This window comes from Colobus angolensis, unplaced genomic scaffold (genome assembly GCF_000951035.1).
Source record: "Colobus angolensis palliatus isolate OR3802 unplaced genomic scaffold, Cang.pa_1.0 Scaffold78, whole genome shotgun sequence".
Lineage (NCBI taxonomy): Eukaryota > Metazoa > Chordata > Mammalia > Primates > Cercopithecidae > Colobus > Colobus angolensis.
Window position 1 is genome coordinate 7701519 of NW_012121598.1, and position 23109 is coordinate 7724627.

The window sequence follows — 23109 nt, forward strand, 5'->3', positions numbered from 1 at the left end:
ACATTGTGAAACTCCCTGCCCTGTTCTGTTTCACTCTGACCACCGGTACATGCAGCCCCTGTCACGTACCCCCTGCTTGCTCAAATCAATCATGACCTTTTCACATGAAATCTTTAATGTTGTGAGCCCTTAAAAGGGACAGAAATTGTGCACTCGGGGAGCTTGGATTTTAAGGCAGTAGCTTGCTGATGCTTCCAACTGAATAAAGCCCTTCCTTCTACAACTCAGTGTCTGAGAGGTTTTGTCTGCGGCTTGTCCTACTACATTTCTTGGTTCCCTGACCGGAAAGCGAGGTAACTGACGGATAGCCGAGGCAGCCTCTTAGACAGCTTAGGCCTACCCTGTGGAGCATTCCTGCGGGGGACTCTGGCCAGCCTGAGTGACGCAATCCAAAGAGCGCTCCTGAGTAGGCAATTGTCCTGGTGGAGCACCTCATCAGAGCAGCACGTAGCAGGCCCCCACAGAGGATTAACACAGTGGCTGAACACCGGGAAGGAACTGGCACTTGGAGTCCGGACATCTGAAGCTTGGTAAGACTAGTCTTTGGAACTTGCCCCACTCCATTTGAGTGGAAGCGAGGCCTGATCACCCGCAGTGTGCCTGTATCGGCACTTTTGTTCTGGTTTTGACTTGACTTGACTTGGTAAGACTAGTCTTTGGAACTTGCCCCACTCCATTTGAGTAGAAGCGTGGCCTGATCACCCACAGTGTACCTGTATCAGCACTTTTGTTCTGGTTTTGACTTGACTTGCATTGCTGGATACTTTGGTTTTGGTTTTGACTTGGATTAAATTTCTTGGTACTCGGATTTTGAATTTCGTGGTATTCTGATTTTGGTTTAGTATAAACGATAAAAGCGTGTGTGTCTGTGCCCTCTTTACCTGTTCTTTGTTTTGTGGTGAGTGTGTGTGGTGTGAGTGTGGTATTTTGTCTTGTGAAAACATGGGTCAGGCGCAAAATAAGCCCACCCCACTAAGAACTATGTTGAAAATTTTAAGAAAGGAAAAAAGGGGGTGGGAAGCAGAATTTATATAAAAAGAATGTTATATGGTAAATTCTTGTCCTGAAATAAATTAACTGGTTATTAAAAAAAAAGTTTGTAATAAGTCAGAAAGTTGAGACATGTCAAAAAAAAACTGTCTGCAAAAGACGTAAAAAAAGAAAAGTTATAAAAAAAATTTTATGCAAAAAAGTTATATAATTTAAAAGTAATAAGGCCTCCTGAATACTACTGAAAAAAACCCAGTTTATGTGCAAGGTGTATAAAAAAAGGTAAAATATACCTTTAGCAAAAAAATTATAGAGGCATAAGAATGTGGATTTTTACCCTACATTAAAAGGTCAAAAAAATTATTGTTTTGAAAGTTTAGGCAAGTTTTAAAACGTTAATTGTAAAGAAAATTTTGTGTGTAAACATCATAGCTAAAGTTAAAAAGGCATCACCCAGTTTTTCTGCGAACTGGACATTAATGTAAATTTTCTTAAAACATCAACCTGCTCTTTAACAAAAATTGTACAAGGTTAAAAAGAGTCTATAAAATCTTACCTTATGGTGAAACATGAAAAATTAGATAAATATGTCTACAAAGTTTTATTAAAACTAATAACACACTAATATAAAGGTAAAATTTAGCTTATCTGGTATAAAACACATACAAAAAGCATTATTAAATATAAAATGGTGTTTAGCTTTTTTTTTAGTCTAAAAACTAATAAAAATAGGTGCTAAAGGAAATGTTCATTTTACTAGAAGATCATAGAAGTTAAAGACTTAAACTTTGGCAATTAAGACAGCATACCAGGATGCAAATGTCTGGTTGGAATGGATCAAATATTCCATCTGCACGTTAAACAAAAGCAATTGTTATGCTTGTGTACATGGCAGGCCAGAGGCCCTGACTGTCCCCCTTCCACTGAGGTGGTCCTCCAGTCGACCAGGTGTGGGCTGCATTGTAGCTCTTTTCCAGAATTCTACAGCCTAGAGTAATAAGTCATGCCAAGTTCTCTCTGCTATATAATGAAGTCCCTGCGGGTCAGCCCCATCCAGCTTCCGTCTCCCAACACTAAGTTCACTTCGTGTCTCTCATGGCAGGGAAGAGACTTAGCATTCCTTGGAGACCTGAAGGGATGCAGTGAGCTTAAGAATTTTCAAGAGCTTATCAAGAGCCCTTGTTCATCCCCAAGCGGATGTGGGGTGGTATTGTGGTGGACCTTTACTGAGCATTCTGCCAAATAACTAGAGTGGCACTTGTGCTTTAGTCCATTTGGCTATCCCTTTCACCCCCGCATTTCATCAACCAGAGGAAGAAAAAATAATAATAAGACATCATAAAGCAAGAGAAGCCCCTTATAGGTCTTTCAACTCTCACATCTATTTTGATGCAATTAGAGCCCTGCAGGAATACCAAATCAATTTAAAGCTTGAAATCAATTACAGGATTTAAGTCAATATTTTGGTAAATGACAGTCAATAAAAATGTAGATTAGATAAACTACATCTGTTACGACCAACAACAATGAGCTTTTCATGAGTTAAAAAGAAACTCATGTCAGCCCCAGCCCTGAGACTACCTGACCTGAGAAAACTCTTTACACTCTATATGTCAAAAAAAAAAAAAAAATGGCAGTTGGAGTTTTAACCCAGACTGTAGGGCCCTGGCCAAGGCCAGTGGCCCATCTCTCAAAACAACTAAACAGGGTTTCCAAAGGCTGGCCCCCATGTCCAAGGGCCCTGGCAGCAACGGCCCTGTTAGCACAAGAAGCAGATAAGCTAACTCTTAAGCAAAACCTAAATATAAAGTCCCCCCATGCTGTGGTAATTTTAATAAATACCAAAGGACACCATTAGCTAATAAATGTTAGACTAACTAGATACCAAAGCTTGCTCTGTAAAAATCCCCACATAACCACTGAAGTTTGCAACATCCTAAACCCCGCCACCTTGCTCCTGGTATCAGAGAGCCCAGTTAAACATAATTGTGTAGAAGTACTGGACTCAGTTTATTCTTGTGGGCCCATCCTTAAACATCAGTAGACTGGGAGCTGTACGTGGATGGGAGCAGCTTCGCCAACCCCTGCAAAGTCACTCTGAAAAAGACAACAAGCCCTGCTCCAGTCACACCTGGAAGCTGACTGGTCCACGCATGGCTGAATCATGAGGAAACTCATCGCAGGACTCATTTTCCTTAAATTTTAGACTTGTACAGTAAGGACTTCAACTGACCTTCCTCAGACTGAGGGCTGTTCCCAGTGTATATATCAAGTCACTGAGGTAGGACAAAAGGTTGCTACAGTCCTATTATTTTATGGTTATTATAAGTGTACCGGGACTCTAAAAGAAACTTGTTTATATAATGCTATTTTATCCAAGGTATGTAGCACAGAAAATGACCAACCTGATGTGTGTTATGACTCATTTTAAGCCTCTCATGATCACAGTTTTTAAAATAAGACTAAGGACTGATCCTTTTCTAAGTGACACAAGTAAAGTAATAGCTAGGACAGAAGAAAGAGGGGTCCCCAAAAATGTAACCTTAAAATTTGATGCCTGTGTCACTATTAACAGTAAGCAGCATAGATTGGGATGCGGTTCTTAGATTGAGAAAAAAGTTACACAACAGAAAATAAGTATATCTGTCAAGAATCATATTTATGTGAAATGTGTCAATACTGGTCTTGTGTCATTTAGGCTACTTAAAATAAAAATAAAAAAGATCCTGTTTGGCTCCAAAAAGAAAAAGTCAGCCCCTCCTGCACGAGTGGGAGCTGCAACCCTTTAGAATTGGTAATTACAAACCCCTCAGACCCAAAATGAAATTAAAAAAATACATAACATTAGGCATTGATGAAAAAGAACTAGATCCTAGCGTAAGCATCTTAATAAAAGGCGAGGTTCAAAGACACTCTCCAGAACCAGTATTTCAGACTTTCTATGATGAACTAAATGTGCCAGCACCTGAGATTCCAGGAAAAAACTAAAATTTTGTTTTTGCAATTAGCTGAATATGTAGCCCAGTCTCTAAAAGTCACTTCATGTTATGTTTGTGGAGGAACCGTAACAGGAGATCAATGGCCACAGGAAGCCCAAGAATTAGTTCCTACAGACCCAGTTCCTGATGAATTCCCGGCCCAAAAGAACCACCCTGACAATTTTTAGGTTCTAAAAGTCTCAATTATTAGACAGTACTGCATAGCTAGAAAAGGAAAAAGATTCACTCATTCTGTAAGGCAGCTTAGTTGTCTTAGGCAAAAGCTGTATAATAGTACTGCAAAAACAGTACCACCCAGAATTCCACCAGGACTAGACTGCCCCCACCAGGTTATACTGGATATGTAGACATAGAGCCTACGCTAAGCTGCCTGACCAGTAGACAGGTACTTGTGTTACTGGTACTATTAAACCATCTTTCTTCTTACTGCCCATAAACACAGGTGAACTTCTGGGCTTCCCTGTTTATGCTTCCCGCGGAAAAGGAAGCATAGCCATAGGTAATTAAAGAGATGATAAATGACCTCCTAAAAAATTATACAATACTATAGGCCTGCCACTTAGACACAAGATGGCTCATGGGAACACTGGACCCCCATTTACATGCTCAACCGAATCATATGGTTGAAAGCTGTTTTAAAAATCTTCACTAATAAAACCAGTCAAGCCTTGACTATTCTGGCCCGGCAAAAAAAAAAAAAAAACCAAAAAACTCAGATAAAAAAATGTTATCTATCAAAATAGACTGGCTCTCGACTACTTGCTAGCAACTAAAAAAGGGTCTATAAGAAATTTAACCTTACTAATTACTGTCTACACATAGATAACCAAAGGCAAGTAGTTAAAGACATAGTTTAAATTATGACAAAACTGGCACATGTACCTGTGCAAGTGTGGCATGGACTTAATCCGAGAACCATGCTTAAAAATTAGTTCCCAGCACTAAGAGAATTTAAAACTCTTATAATAAAAGTTATAATAGTAATAAAAACCTGCTTACTGCTCCCTTGTTTGATATCTGCAGTTCTTCAAATGATTAAAAAAGCTTCATCACTACCTTAGTTCACCAAAATGCTTCAGCACAAGTGTACTATATGAATCACTATCAATCTATTGCACAAAAAGACATAAGTAGCAAAAATAAGAGTGAGAACTCCCACTAATAAAAAGTGAGAGTCTCAAAAGGGGGGAATGAGGAAAGAGAGAGACCCTCTCATATTGTTTTATATTATTTTATACTCAGAACCTGTTTTAAGAAAAAAATAAGGAAGTAAAACCAGACAGGCAGCCCGGCGCCAGGCCCAAAACCAGGCCTGGGCCTGCCTGGCCTAAACCCAGTAGTTACAAATCAACTCATGACTTAGAAACCGATGTTCCTGACATTGTATAGAAGAACATTGTGAAACTCCCTGCCCTGTTCTGTTTCACTCTGACCACCGGTACATGCAGCCCCTGTCACGTACCCCCTGCTTGCTCAAATCAATCATGAACTTTTCACATGAAATCTTTAATGTTGTGAGCCCTTAAAAGGGACAGAAATTGTGCACTAGGGGAGCCTGGATTTTAAGGCAGTAGCTTGCTGATGCTTCAAGCTTAATAAAGCCCTTCCTTCTACAACTCGGTGTCTGAGAGGTTTTGTCTGTGGCTCATCCTGCTACAATAAGAAAGCAAATTTCTTCTGTTCTTTTGATTAATGAGAAGGCAAATAGGGCAACATATGTCAGCAGGACACCCTGACTGATGGTACGAGTATCTTCCAAAACAATGCGCTGTTTTTAAAAATTTCATTAATTTATATGCAGTCTCAATATTGACAACAGAAACACTGCTCTAGACATTAAATAGAGCATTATTTCTCACACACATCTCCATGTCTAGTTTGGAAAAGCTCCTGGGGTCTTTAAAATTTTGGATGCTCAATTATCAAAGAATACAGGCATGTAGTTCAATATGGCAAGAGATTCTTGGTCAATATAGTAATGCCTTCAAACACTAAGCATGCCGGTCACGGGGTTTCTCATGCTGACTGCCCCCAACTACATCCCCAGATTGGGTAACAGCCCTATGCAGTCAAGTTCTTTATACTGTGAGACCCCACGTTCCTAGTCACAGCTGACTAAACCAGTGTGGGTACGTGAGGGCAGTCTCCTGCTAGAGACCTCTGATGAAAAACTCAACAGTGTTAATCAGATTCTCTCTCTCAGGTATTTGAACTGGGAAACAAGAAAATAATCAGGCAATTAGTAGTGGGAGTTGAAGCTGAAAGAAGCCAAAATGAATGGGAGATAAGCAAGTTAAGAGGACGAGAAGAGCATTCCAACCACTACTGGGTTCACAGGAAGTTTAAAGTGAGTGAGAAAGGAGAGAGCTTGAGGTGAAGATGTATATAGACTAGAAGGAAAGAACCTGCCATAGGATAGGAACAGGGGGCAGAGCAGTTGTGCAGAGAGAATCAAAGATGCAGAATGTAAGGGGGTATGTGAAGAGAGAAGGAGAAACAGGTGGATAGAGACAGAAAGCAGGAAAGAGGAGGAGACACAAGAGACCAAAACACACATGCAGACAGAAGACCCCTGAAAAACAGACAAACTAGCCAGTTCCTAAAGAGGCTGGCATTGCTTCCTGCCATTCCAGTCACTCTGTGTGGAAACATTCGGAAAGAGTGGAAGGCTGTGGCATTAACTAAGTATTAAGAAACTCAGAGACACCTTGAGAAACGGTAATGCTCAGTTTAGTTTCTGATAGATTTTTATTAATTTTTTTATGCAGAGATGAAAATCATATTAGTAGTCATCTTATTATGGAAACAGTCATAGGCCTAAAGTTTTAAGATAACTTCTACGTTATTTCACTGTGGTAAGAAGCTTAATTTGCTAAACAAAGATAGTTCAAGTTTTTATCATAGTATATGGAATATGTAATCAAACAGTCTAAAAGGTTTTATAACGACAAGCAGCAACTCCTTGTCCCATCTCTCCCCAGCCCCAGTCTCGCTCCCTGGAGGCAACCATTTTTAATTCCCTTAGCTATTTCTTCTGATATTTACCTACATATTTCTAAAGAATATGCTTATCAGCTACCTTCTGATTTATCACTATGAAACATCTACTGATTTCATTATGACACAAAAGAGGCTAAATTCACATACACCACCTCTGTCCCGCTCTTCCACTATTCTCCCTATATTACTATTTTTAGATCCTCTTTTGTTTTTTTACCAAATTTGTAACTTGCAATGTCTTTAATCATCTGGTTTGTGCATCAACTACAAACCATACCACTTGACCTCTCTCTTTACAAGATGAGGATTTATTAAGGGTGTCTTTCCTGCCCTTCAGCTCTATCTTCTAATTCCTATGGGTGTCTCATTTTAATATCCTCTTTCATCAACACTAAGAATCACTCCCACTCTTGCACTTAGAACTATGCCTTGCACATGATGGACACTTTACATATTCCAACCCATTTAATCCATAAAACCACACACAGCAGGTACTATTATTATGTCCATTTTATAGATGAGGAAGTTAAGGCCCAGGGAGGTCAACTAACTTGCCCAAGAAAGATCTCCTGGATAACTGACACAGGGTAGGATTCCAACTCACACAGTTCACCTCTGGGCTCTGTGTCCTTCATTATTACAATCTGCTGACTCTGATTTTTAAGCATCTCTGAATCTCCCAACACCACGGTACTCCTCTAAGATATTTAATATTACTACTTCACAAGAGCCACTCAAAATATTCCCATTGCCATTGCCTCAGTGAATGTCCCAGACTGTTGAAAAGAGAATATGTAAAATTCTGCTTTTTAGTTCTGACATCTTGCTAATATAGCAAGTAAGCATTAAGACAGTCATAATTCCACATACAATTAACTTCAAAATAACAAACTGAAAGATATCCCTGGGCCCAAAGCTTCATACTCCCAAGCAATTACCTAACACACTGCCTGCTTCTTTCAATCTATTTGTCCCAAATTTTCATTATTATCAGACAGCAATCCAAGGATAGCCTTAAATCCCACCTGGCCCATAAAACATTTTTCTAATGTTGTACCATTCATTAATCATCAGTTCTAAATTCCATATAATAATTATAATTTACAACTTCATTTCAGGGACAAGCTTTTAAACAAAGACTAGGAATTCAAGAGAATAATTTATAGCAGAATATTATTTAAGGAAGAACATTCTTACCATATTGAATTGTTGCTGCAGTTTTTCATTTGCATAATTTATGCAAAACTGTTCAAAACTATTTATCTCAAATGTTTCAAATCTGTAACCACGAAGATAATATGGAAAGGGGAGAAAAGGAACAAAAAGCTTTTTAAAAATATTCAAAATATACACATTAGGAAGAAAGAAATGGGACATTCCCCAACATTGTAAAACTTTCTTTCCCTATCAGTGAAGATAAAGATTTATAAGTCAGTAACAAGAAATATGTACCCAGCAGATGAGCATCAGCCATGCAGCAGAGAGGCTTTTGTTGTTGTGTTGTGTTGTTTTGTTGAACGGCCCTAGCATGCAGAGGTGTTCAACACTATGAGTTTTTGAGGGCTCATTCACCCCCAAGTGGGGAACATCAGAATTATGATAAACCCATTGCTCTTGCCAATTTACTGACTCACAGTGTTACACACACATAGGAGGGAAATAGGAACAGAGATCCTACAGGTTCTTTTGAAAAAGAGAACCAGAGAATGAAAAATTAAGTATGAAACAAGCACAAATATGAGGGAAGGATTTTAACAGCTAAAGACAGGTACCCAAATAAGGCAAACTAGCAAATAACATTAGATTTTTAGAATTTCAGTGATAATTTACCACATGAGCATCTGAAAACCAATTAAGTCTATGCACCAGCTAAGTAAATTAGCTTCAGATTTGAAGCATTTTGTTTTGTTTTACTTAAATTTTAAGCAACATGCAATTGCATCACCATCATCAAGGTATTCTTCAATTGTCACAGGCAAAGTTTCCCTTCTCTTTACCAGTAGGAAACAGAATCAAATGCCCACTTAGACTTACTAGATAAGTTCTAGATAGGAATGCTCTCTGGCAGACCAATTAGCCAAATACACTCACCCGTAAATGTCCAGCACACCAATAAAAGAGTGCTGTTTGACAGCAGAATGGAGAGCCTGATTGACATTATCTACAATCCAGTTAAAAAGCTTGGCATAGATGTGCTTGGCCAAAGCATCACGGGCATTTGTGGCCTGCAGCTTGGAGATGGGCTTGATGTACGTCTCTGTGGCAGTAGCCAGCTTCCGATGGCAGAGCCAGTGACACATCTCCTCATAGTCCACACCCATGAGGTCACAGAATATGCAGAGAGGTTCATGCTTGGGCTGCCAAAAGATAATGAGTTATTTCCTATGACCAGATAAATCAAATAAGAATCTCCTGGAAAATGTTAACAGAGTTAACAAATAAAATTCAGCAATTTCTTTGTTATAACAAACACCAAGATAACTCAAAGTTGATTAGTGATAATAAACACATTCATCCATTAAACTGGCATCCAGGCAGCATTTTGCAATCTCTTCTGGGGCTCACTTCAAAAATTACCTCTTCCTTTAACTCTTCATAGTATTTGTATCTCTCTTAAAGTACCTTCATTCATTTGGTGAAAAAATCAGTCACTCAGTCAACAATTATTTACTGAGTGTTACTATGCGCCAGACAGCAAAAACAAACATGGTCCCTGCCCTCCTAGAACTTATAGTCACTCGGAAAAAATGGGTATTAATCAAGTGATTGCTCCCTAAAATGAAAAATACCACAAAGACCAAGGACACTATGCTGAGTCCATGTGAGAGGAATATGCTCTGTTTAGGAAGCAGGAGACAGTTCCCTTGAGAAAAGGAAGGTGCTAACTGGGTGAAAGGGGGAGAAAAAGACTTTCCAAGCCAAGGAAACAGCTGGCAAAAATATTCTGTGGTAGGAAGGAAATCACCTATAGGAAGGATTGAAGCTGAATGAGGGAGAAAATGTGAACTGAAGTCACAGAAACAGACAGAGGTTATACCCCAGCTGGTCTTTATCCTTAGAGCAATGGGAGACCACTGAAGGGTTGTAAGCAGGTAATTTGACAGTTATTTGTGTGACTTTTTAGATCAGAATGACTTCCATGACTTACATATCCCTGTACCCCCTAGAATATCTTCCATGAGCCTTGCATGAGTAGGTGTTTGATAAATACTTGTCTATTTTAATCCATGTTAGTACATTATATTTTTCAACATCTTCAATCACATGTATCAGTGGAATCTGACAACATTTCTGGGGAACAGGCAGGGTGAACATTGTCTCTGGTGGATAAATGAGGAAATAGGATCCAAGATAACAAATATAGCTTGTCAAAAATCAGCTGGCAATTGACGTCAGAGTTGGCATTAGAACCTGGGTCTTCTTACACCCTCATCTTTAGACTCTTCACACTCAAGCACCTCTTCCTTCTTTCATCCCCCTTTCACCCAAGTAATCACTTTAGATACAAACCAGCACCACTGCCTGGTCAACTCCCTTACATAAGCAGCCATATACATGTAGGTATTTAGAGTCTGACATCATTTAAAAGTGGGTCAGGCGGGGCGCGCTGGCTCACGCCTGTAATCCCAGCACTTTGGGAGGCTAAGGCAGGAGGATCACCTGAACTCAGGAGTTTGAGACCAGCCTGGCCAACATGGTAAAACCCTGTCTCTACTAAAAATACAAAAATTAGCTGCTTGTGCTGGCAGACACCTGTAATCCCAGCTACTGGGGAGGCTGAGGCAGGAGAACTGCTTGAACCTGGGAGATGGAGGTTGCAGTGAGCTGAGACAGTGCCACTACACTCCAGCCTGGGCAACAGAGTGAGACTCCATCTCAATTTTCTTAAAATTAAAAAAAAAAAAAAAAGTGGATCAGCATTCTGTAAACATATTCTACTTGAATGTTGTTACCATATTGTTCTATTACATCAAGATGGTTAACTGTTCGGTTTAAATTCTCCACAGCTTTACTCATTTTTGGACTTCACCTATCAATAATTGAGAGAAGTCAATAATCTCCAACTCTGACAGCAAATTTGTCTCTTCTTGTGGTTTCTGTTGATTTTTGCTATGTATCTTTTGAGGCTATGCCATTAAGTACACAGAAGTTTAGCACTATTACATATTCCTGGTGAATAAAATCTGTTCTCTTTAAAGATGGGATTTCATTCTGTTGCCCACGCTAGAGTGTGGTGGTACAATCGTATCTCACTGTAGCCTCAAACTCCTGGGCTCAAGAGATCCTCCTGCCTCAGTCTCCTAGGATTACAGGCAGACACCATGCACAGTGAATAAAATCTTTATCATTGCAAAGTCACTCTATTTCCTTCTAGCACTGCTTTTGGCCTCAAAGTCTATTTTGTTCAATACCCGCATAGTGCTGCCAGTGTTGTCCTAGCTAGCACGTCTTTTCTAAACTTTTTTTCCAAACTTTTTGTACCTCTATATTTTAGGAATGCTTCTTTTAAAAGTATATACCTGAAACTTTTTTTTTCTTTTTTCGACTTTTATTTTAGAATCGGGGGATGCATGTGCAGGTCTGTGCACAAGTACATAATAAAGGAATATTGTGTGATGCTGAGGTTTGGAGTATGAATGAATCCATCACCTCGGTAGTGCACATAGCCGCCAACTGGTAGTTTTTTTCAACCATTACCCTCTCTTGTATTCCCCCATGTCTATTGTTCCCATTTATGACCATGTGCAACCAATGTTTAGCTCCCACTTGTAAGTGAGAACATGTATTTGGTTTTCTGTTTTTGCATTACTTAGGATAATGTTTTCCAGCTGCGTCCAGGTTGCTGCAAAGGGCATGATGTCATTCTTTTTTATGACTGGGTAGTATTCCATGGTTATATATGAATTTTTTTAACCAGTCTAACAATCTAAGTCTTTTAGCTGCAGCATTTAGTCCATTTTTAATTATTTCTATCTTATTTTGTTCTTTTGGTTGTCCTGCTTTTCAACATTTCTTTTTCTCCCTCTTTCTTGCCATATTTTGATTTTTTTCAATCCATTTTCCTCTCCACTAGTTTGAAAGGTTTACTTTGTTACTATTCTGTTATATAATTAACATAACGAACTAGGTAACACTAACTCCAAACACCCCTCCCAATTTATCCTCTGTTATCCAATACTTTAGTTCTACCTTTTGTGTGTGGGGCATGGTAGGGGGCTAGAGATTCGTTTTATATTTTAAACTTTTTATCTAATATTAGACTAACAGAAAAGTTGCAAGAATAGTACAAAAAATTCCCTTCACTCAGATTCCCTAAATATTAACATTTAACCACATTCCCTTTTATCACTCTCTCACTTTTTTACACACACACACATATATATATATATACACACACACACATTACTTTTGCAGAACTTTTTGAGAGTAAATTTCAAACACAATGCCCCTTTTATCTAAATATTTCAGTGTGCATTTCCTAAAATACATGGACATTATCTTATGTAAGTACAGTATAATGAACAAAATGAGAAAATTAGCAATGATACAACCCTGTAATATAACCTGCAGATCTAAATCAGTCTTTGCCAGCTGGCCTAACAGTGTGCTCTACAAAAAATAATTAATTTTTATGGTCCAGGATTCAATCCAGGATCATGCATTGAATTTAGCCATCATGTCTCATTAGTCTCCTTTAACATGAACAGTTCTTCATTCTTCTTTGTCTTTTGTGACCTTGACTTTTTGAAGACTCCCTCAATTTGTGTCTCTATGATATTACCTCATGATTAGATTTTGGCAGAAATACCAGAGAAGTGGTGTCGCACTCTTCTAAGTGTGTCATATCCAAAGGTATGTGATATTGATTGGTCCAAATATTGGTACTATCAATTGTGATCACTTGGTTAAGGGAATGTCTGCCAGGTTTCTTGACTATAATGATAACTATCTTTCCCTTTGTTTTTTTTTTTTTTTTTTTTTTTTTTTGAGACAGAGTCTCACTCAGTTGCCCAGGCTGGAGTGCAGTGGCATGATCTCGGCTCACTGCAAGCTCCGCCTCCCGGGTTCACGCCATTCTCCTGCCTCAGCCTCCCAAGTAGCTGGGACTATAAGCGCTCGCCGCCACGCCCGGCTAATCTTTTTTGCATTTTTAGTAGAGATGGGGTTTCACCGTGTTAGCCAGGATGGTCTCGATCTCCTGACCTCGTGATCCACCCGTCTCGGCCTCCCAAAGTGCTGGGATTACAGGCTTGAGCCACCGCGCCCGGCCTCCCTTTGTAATTAATACATGTCTTGTGGGGAATTCTATCTTTTACCAGATCAATATACTATTATTATTTTAATTAATCAAATTTTACCTACATTTGCCCACATTTTACTAACTTCTAACTTCTTAGTTCATTTCTTCTTGCATCTTAGATCTTCTAACTGGGATCGCTTTCCTTCTGCCTAAACTATATCCTTTATATCCTTTAATATTTAATATTTCCTCTAGTGAGGGCTCACTGGCAACAGCAGATTCTTATAAGCTTTTTTTTTTTTTTGGAGACAGTCTCCCTCTATCCTCCAGGCTGGAGTGCAGTGGCACGATCTCAGCTCACTGTAACCTCCGCCACCTAGGTTCAAGCAGTTCTCATGACTCAGCCTCCCATGTAGCTGGGATTATTGGCATGCACATGATGCCCAGCTAATTTTTGTATTTTAAGTAGAGAGAGGGTTTTGCCATGTTGGCCAGGCTAGTCTCAAACTCTTAGCTTCAGGTGATCCACCTGCCTCAGCCTCCCAAAGTGCTAGGACTACAGGTGTGAGCTACCACACCTGGCCGCTCATAAGTTTTCAATTGTCTGAAAATGCTTCCAACTTTAATTCATTCTAGAAAGATATAGAACACTGAAGATATTATTCTACTGTGTTCTGGCTTTTATAACTGCAGCTGGAAAGTGAGCTATCAGATTAACTGCTATTTCTTCAAGGGCAATCTCTTAATCTCTCTGTTTGAAGTTTCCTCTGTCTTTGATATCATTATGATGTGCTTAGGAGTAGATTTCTTTTTATTTATCCTAACTGGGATTTTCTGTGGGTTAGTCATTTTCACAAGTTCTAAAACTTTTTAGTAATGATCTCTTGGAATATTATGTCTGCTTCATTCTCTCTCTTCTCTCCTTTATGAATTTTCATTAGATTAAAATTAGACATGATTACTCTATCCTTCTCTCTTAATTACTGTTTCAAATGCTGTATCTTTGGGTCTTATCTTGCATTTTGGGCAATTTCTTCACATCTATCTTCTAGCTTATCAGTTTTCTCTTCAGTTGTGCCAAATCTGCTGTTAATTTATTTTGGCATTCTTAGCAGGTATGACTCTGCTATCTGTCATTTCTCCTAGCTCCTTCTATTTTGTTTCACTGGGGGACTTGTGATTTCTGATTGTGAGTCAATACTTCTTGTAACTTTTCTGATGGGACTCCACTGAGGCCTAGACTGAAGGTGGGTCCTCCAAAGTAGATTTGCAGTTGCTTCTGTCAGGTGCCTAGGCCACTACCGGCCCAGGATCAATTTAAGCTATATTTTCTTTACGTAGTTTTTTGAGACCTTCCAGGAACTATGAAATCAGTCTGGGAATGAATATGTGTGAGAGTCAGTTTGCTGTTATAAATTTTTAGGGAGCTAGTTTTCTGCCTCCACTTGGCACCAAAGTATGGGTCAGGTTAAGTTTTCTTTATACTCTTGGAGCGGGTGGTGGGCAAATTGATTACTAGCTACCCACTTAGGGTCTCAGCTTTAGGCAGGAGTCTTTGTGTTCCCCTGTTTATATGAGTCCTGTGCTTTGTCTTTGTCTTCTGTAGCTCACTTTGCTATGAAACCCAAAGCTCAAGGTCACTGGGTTCAGCAAATGCCTTTAAGGCGGAGCAGAACTATCAAATAAATATGTCTTACCAGTAACTTCTAAAGCTCATTTAAGGCCAGGCACAGTGGCTCATGCCTGTAATCCCAGCATTTTAGGGATTATAAATACAAAAATTAATACAATAAAGGAAAGCAGAAGGGGGGAGTGTGTATCTAAGAAGACATGCTATAGATCTGCCTGTGAGAAGTGATCAAGGCAGGCAGATCACCTGAGGTCAGGAGTTTGAGATCAGCCTGGCCAACATGGTGAAACCCCGTCTCTACTAAAAGTACAAAAATTAGCTGGACGCGGTGGCACACACCTGTAATCCCAGCTACTCGGGAGGCTGGGGCTGGAGAACAGCTTGAACCCAGGAGGTGGAGGTTGCAGTGAGCCGAGATAGCATCACTGCACTCCAGACCAGGCGACAGAGACTCTGTCTTAAAAAGAAAATCAGGAAAAAACAAAAAACAAAACAAAAACTCATTTAATCTCCACCTACCCCAAATAGTGAAACTATAATACTTATAGCTATCATCCAATCAACAAAGTTGACAAGCACTGGTTAGAAAGTAAAAATAACAGAATTACAAGAACTGGATGGAAGTAACTTCTGGACAAGTTCCATACATTGTAAGTACTATTCCTCCAAGATGATATTAATAACTTCTAGACATCTCAAATAGGAAAATAGTACACTCAAATTTTAGGTAAGACTCATAGTGAAGTGATATATGTGATATAACATTAGTCACGACTTTCTTGATTAGGAGAAGCTTGACATTTGGGGAAAGGTCACAAGGGTAAAGATGAAAGATGGTGATGCAGAAATCAATGAGTTCTTTTTAAAAAATCCAGTTTGTATGCCAACATTCAGAGTAGGGTTATTCAAAACAGCCAAAAGGTGAAACAACTCAAATATCCATCAATCAACCAATGGATAAACAAAATATGGTATCTCCATATAATGGACTATTATTCAGCCATATAAAAGAATAAGTATTGACACATGCTACAACATGGATGGATTTTGGAAGAAGCCAGTCACAAAAGACCATATATGATATGATTCCATCTATATGAAATGTCCAGAACAGGCAAATCAGCCAGAAAACAGATTTATGGTTGCTTAGGGCTAGGGAAATTGACACATAGGTAACAATAAGTAAAGGGTGCTGGGTTTCTTTTTGAGGTCATGGAAGTATTTTAAACCAACTATGGTGATGGTTGCACATATCTGTGAATATACTAAAAGCCACTTAATGGTACACTTTAAATGAGTATGATATGTGAATTATATCTCAACAGGCTTTTAAAAAGACTAGCAATGTTTCATTAGAAGAAATCAGGGTTTAAATTAGAATTAGCATTTTGCCTTTTACAAAACCACCATTAGAAAAAAAGAGGCTGGGAGAGGGGAGGAGGAATCATGCATCTAAAATTAGGACCCATGGCTTAGGAAAATTACACCTCAAATATTCATAAAGAAAATCATGAGGATCAAGCTTTCTGTAAACCAAACTCTCTGCCCATCTAGCTCTTGGCCCTTGGACTAATAAATAAGTTACAGGGCTGGATGCGGTGGCTCATACCTCACACCTGTAATCCCAGCACTTTGGGAGGCCAAGGTGGGCAGATCATCTGAGGTCGGGAGTTCAAGACCAGCCTGGCCAACATGGCAAAACCCTCTCTCTACTAAAAATACAAAATTAGCTGGGCGTGGTGGTGTGCACCTGTAGTCCCAGCTACTCAGGAGGCTGAGGCAGGAGAATCGCCTGAACCCAGGAGGTAGAGGTTGCAGTGAGCTGAGATTGTATGCCTTTGCACTCCAGCCTGGGCAACAAGAGCGAAACTCCGTTTCAAAAAAAAAAAAAAGTTACAGAAAAAGTTTTCTTTTCAAATCATAAAGTCACTTATTTTATATTATATCATGTCTCACACATCTAATATAGTATCAAAGTAGTATATCCAGAAAAGATAAGAAACAGATTCTTTTCTTACAGGAGTAGAGAATCTGTTTTTACACAAGTGGCTACAGATCCAGAGAAAAAAGGCAACTGAGTTGAATAAATGCCATTTAAATTAAGGCCTTAATTAAGAATACCAAAATGAATAGCATGGCTCTTTCCACAAGGACCTCAAATCCTAGTGGGTAAAGGCAAGCAAGAGACCTTTATAGAACAATGTCATTTGAGCTACAATAAAGGAAAGCAGAAGGGGGGAGTGTGTATCTAAGAAGACATGCTATAGATCTGCCTGTGAGAAGTGAGTAAGAGCTGGCTAGGGAAGAAGAGCAATCTACGAACCCCAGGAGGGAGAATCTGAGCAAAGCCAGGAGAGACAGCCAGCCTAGCATGGAAACGGCTGGATGTGGAGTGTGCAAAGCAATGAGAAAGAAGCTCAACAGGAAGTCAGGGGTCAGTCATGAAGCCCTTTCATGTCATGTCATGTCATGCCAAGTAAGGTGTTGGGTCTGCTTCTGAAGGCAGTGGGGAGTCCCGAAACATTTCCGTAAGAGCATGATATGATCCCTTATAGCTTTAACTTCCATGAGTTTCTGATCTTGTGGGGCCACATCTGCATCACAGTCAGTAATCTCATCTATCCAACCCTCTCTCTTTCTCTCTCTATCTCTGTCACACATACCACAAAATCACTATGCACCAGGGATTAGAATCCATATTTCTTTATTCTCAGTTTGAGATTCTCCTTTTGATAATATATGTCTTTGATAATTATATTTCTGATAATATTGAGAGAGAGACTTAAAGTATATTGCTTCTTTAAACAATCTACAAATCTAAAACACAGTTCAACTGCCATCCCACTAAAACTTATTCTGAACTTACAGGTATTGTGCAGCTGTCTGCATCTCGGGATGTAAATCCAACATTGCCTAAGTGAAGGATGCCAGCAAGTATTCGGAAAATTCCCATTTGATGAGATTCACTAATTCCTGAAACAAGAGAGTGAATGAACCAGTGATTAATTTCAGAATAGCAACTAAACAATTATAGCAGACAATTTTAAGCCTATTGTTAATTCCTGAATATTGCCAGATGTTGTGCATATTATAATGTGTCATAGCTAACAACACGTTCATCTTTGTTGACATTAACACATTAGGTAGTTTAGCATCATGGATGGATAACATGGCTGCTGACTGTGGCTGATCTGGCTTGAGATCTGGCTCTGGTACGGACATATCATCTCAAATGGACAGGTAACTTCAGTATTCTATGCCTCCATTTTCTCATTTGAGATATGAAAATAATAGTGACTATTTCAAAGTATGTGAAAATTAAATGAGATAATGCACAAAGCATACTTAATACACAATGTGACACACAGTAAGTGCTAAACAAATTATTGTCATCATTATCACACACTGGGTTTAAAAGTAATAGTATTACCATTTCTATTTATCTCTGCTCCAAATACAGCCCAATAAAGCTGTTACTTCTTAAGGCTGTTTAAAAAGTAATTATTTAATTACTTCTTTAAACTACAGACCAAGTATTAAGTCAAAGAGACACCAAGATTAGAAGCGTTTGGGCTGGTGCTATATCCCAGCCTGATGAGTATGCGTCCAAATACAGCATCAGAGCAGAACTTGAAGGATAAGGCAGGATGAGAAAGCTGGACAGCTTTCGGCTTTTATCAGATCTGGCTTCATTTTTAAATAACATAAGAATCTCACGAAAATTAGATATAATTGCATGCAAATAGAAGCAGTGAAATCATTTCCAAATATGTAATCTAAGAAAGGATAATTCAGTACTGACCCTATAATTATTATTATTTTTTAATTAATTTATTTTTTTTACCATCTCCTGCATTATGACTTTTTCTTTTTTGTTTTTTGACACACAGTCTCACTCTGTCACCCAGGCTGGAGTGCAGTGGTGTGATCTCAGCTCACTGCAACTTCTGTATGGCTTTTTCAAATTCACAATTTACTGTTTACAGATTTAGCCCGAGAAGAAATGCAGTGATTTTCAAACTTTTAATATGCATATGAATCACCAATAGATTTTGACAAAATGCAGATTGTTTCAGTAGGTCTGAGAAGGGATTCAGGATTCTGCATTTCTAGCAAGGCCCACAGTGGTCCTGGTCCACACTGTAATTAGCAGTGCTTTTAAATTACTTTAACTCACCTGAGGGCACTACTCAAAATGCCATCGTATGATTTTAGAGTTATTTATATTCTGAGGTTTTTTTTTTTCTTTAAGTTGTAGATGACAAGTTCTAAAGATTAATTTATTCACATGTAGGCCCAACATTTTTTAAATCCCAGAAACAAGATAGTGACATCTGAGCTGCTTCAGAAGTGTTGGAACAGAAAAAAAAAATGCTGGAATAAACTACATGTAATGTAATATTCTGTCATGATGCCAACTCAGCCCCATTTCCCAGCCACAGAAAGACCCCCAAAACCAAACAAACCAAAAGCTCCTACAAAATGTGAGCTTGTAGAGGAGCCCATTTCACTTAGCTTCAGGTTTCAGATTTTATAAAAATTTAAGCAAAGAATTACAAGTAGCCCTCCCCTGATGCCCCAAATATATATTTTGAACAGTTTTATTGAAGGCTAATTTGCATACTATAAAATTCACCCATTTTGAGTGTGCAATTCAATGTTTTAGTAAATTTACAAAGTTGCACAACCATTACCACAATCTAATTTTAGAACAGTTCTATCACTCCAAAAAGAAACCTCCTGCCCATTTGCTGTCTAAATGTGTTCTATGTGGAATATTAAATCTTTTAGCAATACTTGCCACTTAATATAAAGTCAAGCCAATATTCTAAACAAAGGTTGCTTGAGTAAAAAAGCTATTCCTCAGAAGAGCTCAAGAATAAAGTGACATTACCTAGCAAAGTGCAGGCCTGCCTGGTGTGTGCCATCTCCTTTGCATCATCCACTCCTTCAATCACAGGACTGCCTCCTTGTTGCGTGTAATTAAAGTCATCTGCATTTCCTGTAACGAAGAAAAATAAAAGTTTTCTGGTTTATGAAAAAGCCTTGACTTCTACCCTTATGTCCACTCTGAATCACAGGTAGCAATGGCACAGTTGAGTGTACAGGGTCTAGAGTTTGACTGCCTGTGTTTTCAATTGTATTTTAATAAAAAACTAAAAATTAAATAAAATTTAATTAAATGGAGTAAAATATTTATAGTTTATTTATGTTAATTGGTAAAATAAAAAGTCCTTTCCTAAAGGTTTTATTCCAATCTACACACTAGAATAATTTCCTCAAATCCTTTACTCCCCTCATAAGAAACCCTACTGGCCTCTAACAAATCAATTCCTTTAAATTTTTTTTTCTTTTAATCAAGGCAAATATCAAACATATATAAAAGTAGAGAGACTAATATAATGAGCCCGTAGGTACTCATTACTCATCTTAAACAGCCATCTAAAATCACCTCCAGGCCAATACTGTTCCATTTATACAGCTACTTACTCCTTCTCTACCCCATGGGTTATTTTGAAGCCAACTGCTGACTTTTTATTATATTATCCATAAGTATTTCAGCATGAGATAAGCTCCTTTTTAACAAGTAAATTTAGGAACTTGGAAATTAACAGAAAACAATACCAGAACAATAAATTTAATGCCATATTCATACCTAATCGTAGCATTTTAAATTCAGGTAACTTTGCTGAGGCACAAAGCTGATAGAAGATATGATAGTTTCTCTCCTCTTCTGCCTTTGAAATAAGAAGAGTTTTCAATTATAGCATTTTAATCTAAAATTCAGAAAATTCTATCATAAAATCAGAAAGTTCTATCATAAGATTTTAATATTTAATTATCTCAGTTGGTTAAATAAATTATACTTTCCAATATTTCCTAATACTTATTTCTGATTATTAAATCTTCTGATTTATAGCCTATATGCATATATATGAATATGTGTGTGTTGGTCAAATTCAACATAAAATATCGGATAGTAATGCTTTCTGAACTAGTGAACAGCTTGATGTATGTCCACAATCATAAGATAATCAGTGCTTTTGGGGGGAAACTAAAACCATTTTTTTTTTTTTTTTGCAATACTCAATACTATTTTCTAATGGTACCTCTTAGATTCACAGTCTTCCAAATGCTTTGAAAAAAGAATAATCCCATTCTTGCCATATTGTAAACTGGACCATCTACTGTGTTGTTTATAAGAAAGCCACAAATGTACATCTTCTATATCATTTTAGTTTATACATTTTAAATCAATAACTTTTATAAAATAGAAAATAAATCACATACAAATTCTAAGATAATTTTTCAGTATCTCCTGAGAGTCTTTTCCACATATACATCTAAAAAATACAGTTGCAATAATATTATTCATACACCTAATAGTTTATCACTATATCCTTGATTTTTACAGTATACTCAGTTGGCTAATGAATCTTACTAATAAGGCCAGGGTCAGGTTTGATGCCCACAGGGGGCTGATGTCTGGAAAAGAAAACCTATTATAGGGACAGAAGCCACTGAACAAATTACCAATATACTAATGACCACAAGTATGATTAAACAAGAGATCAGGTGGTTCAGCACACAGAAACTACAAAAGCCTGTGAGTCTGCAGAAATGCTTAGGTCCTCTTTGTTCATAAAGGACCGTACAAGTATGCCTCTTCTGATTGTGTGATTCATTTTGACAAGCCAAACATCCTTGACATTCTATATCTCTGGAGACTGGGAAACTGCTAGAAATGGTTCAGTGTCTCTAAACAAGACAATAAGGATTGGGCCTTACCATTTTATATTAAGCACTACTAGCCTTTGGTCTCACACTGACCAAGGACCATCTTTCCTCTCCGCTTACTCACTTACCTATCAATCAAACCTCTACTATTTGAACTCTAACATTTGAATCTTCTCTTAGATCTACCTCTGTTTCACCCATCCTTTCTTCTGGTTATCAAAGTAGACACTTTTCAAAAAAACCTACACAAATGGCCATCAGTGTAGTAACACTGTTCTGTATGTACCTAGATATTAAATATAATACTTCATTTGTATTGCCTTACTATACAAATCAAGTATTATATTTTAGGTGGTGACAAATCAGACACAGCCCCAAAGCCAAAGCCAGAGCAACTTCAGACTGCTCAAATTATCAGACACTTTCAAACCTATGACAGACCTGGGCTATGGAAATTGTGGATGCTGTTACATGGCAGCGTCAGGGGCATTTGAACCTCAATGCAATGGGCATGCAGTTGAGGTTAATGAAACCTTAATCTCACAGCATGAGGCAAGCAGTAGGTCTACAGAAGCCCTATACTGAGAGTGTGTGATAAATCCATACCTATAAATATATAAAGTATGCCTGTTAGTGATGTAAATATATAGTATCTCCCACTTTCCTATCAAAAGGGATCAAGAGCTTACATGTGAACGTAAACCCTAGACAGATGCATCAACTGTTTTTTTGATAGTAGTTCACAATTGGGTTGTGAAGATTTTTTTTTTTTTTCTTTTTCTTTTTTTTGAGACGGAGTTTTGCTCTGTTGCCCAGGCTGGAGTGCAGTGGCCGGATCTCAGCTCACTGCAAGCTCCGCCTCCTGGGTTTACGCCATTCTCCTGCCTCAGCCTCCCGAGTAGCTGGGACTACAGGCGCCCGCCACCGCGCCTGGCTAGTTTTTTGTATTTTTTTTTAGTAAAGACGGGGTTTCACCATGTTAGCCAGGATGGTCTCGATCTCCTGACCTCGTGATCCGCCCATCTCGGCCTCCCAAAGTGTTGGGATTACAGGCTTGAGCCACCGCGCCCGGCCGTGAAGATTTTTTTTAACTCTCACTATTCTATCTAAATAATAATAAATTCTAAGAGAGGAGAAGGAGGAAAGAGGACAAGATAATTTTTTTTCTTGAACCAAGTTCAAACTGTAACTTATTGAAAGCATGGAACAATACCTTCCCTATCATTTGGAAATATGAGCGACAAGACTAAATTAATAGCACCTGTTCTCAACTAAGCTTTCCTGCAAGCACCTGTAGGGAAAAGTCAAACCTAAAGGTGACTAGCCCCAAAGACTATTAGCGTTTAAGTGGTACTCCCCTGCCTCTAACAGGCACCATTTTCCATGCTTCAGTCCAAGTGTGGTTGCAGGTAATACTGTCATAATACGCTCAAAACTATCTAGAAATAAAATACATACCAGCAAGCATGGACTCAACAATTATACAGCAATCTAACACAAGTACATTTGTG

The 23109-nt window shown here is 38.4% G+C and overlaps 1 protein-coding gene across 5 annotated transcripts in view; it reads right to left on the reverse strand.

The window, feature by feature from the left end:
• The window catches only part of MYO5A (myosin VA (heavy chain 12, myoxin)), a 160700-nt gene that overhangs the window by 114249 nt on the left and 23342 nt on the right, over nucleotides 1–23109 (reverse strand). For all 5 annotated transcript variants that reach the window (XM_011928637.1, XM_011928633.1, XM_011928636.1 and 2 more), the window contains exons 6-10: nucleotides 20517–20598; nucleotides 19755–19862; nucleotides 17727–17833; nucleotides 9081–9346; nucleotides 8187–8268 (exon numbers count right to left, since the gene is read on the reverse strand). In XM_011928637.1, coding sequence (XP_011784027.1) covers nucleotides 8187–8268; nucleotides 9081–9346; nucleotides 17727–17833; nucleotides 19755–19862; nucleotides 20517–20598 — 645 coding nt within the window. The remainder of the gene's footprint in view (nucleotides 1–8186; nucleotides 8269–9080; nucleotides 9347–17726; nucleotides 17834–19754; nucleotides 19863–20516; nucleotides 20599–23109) is intronic.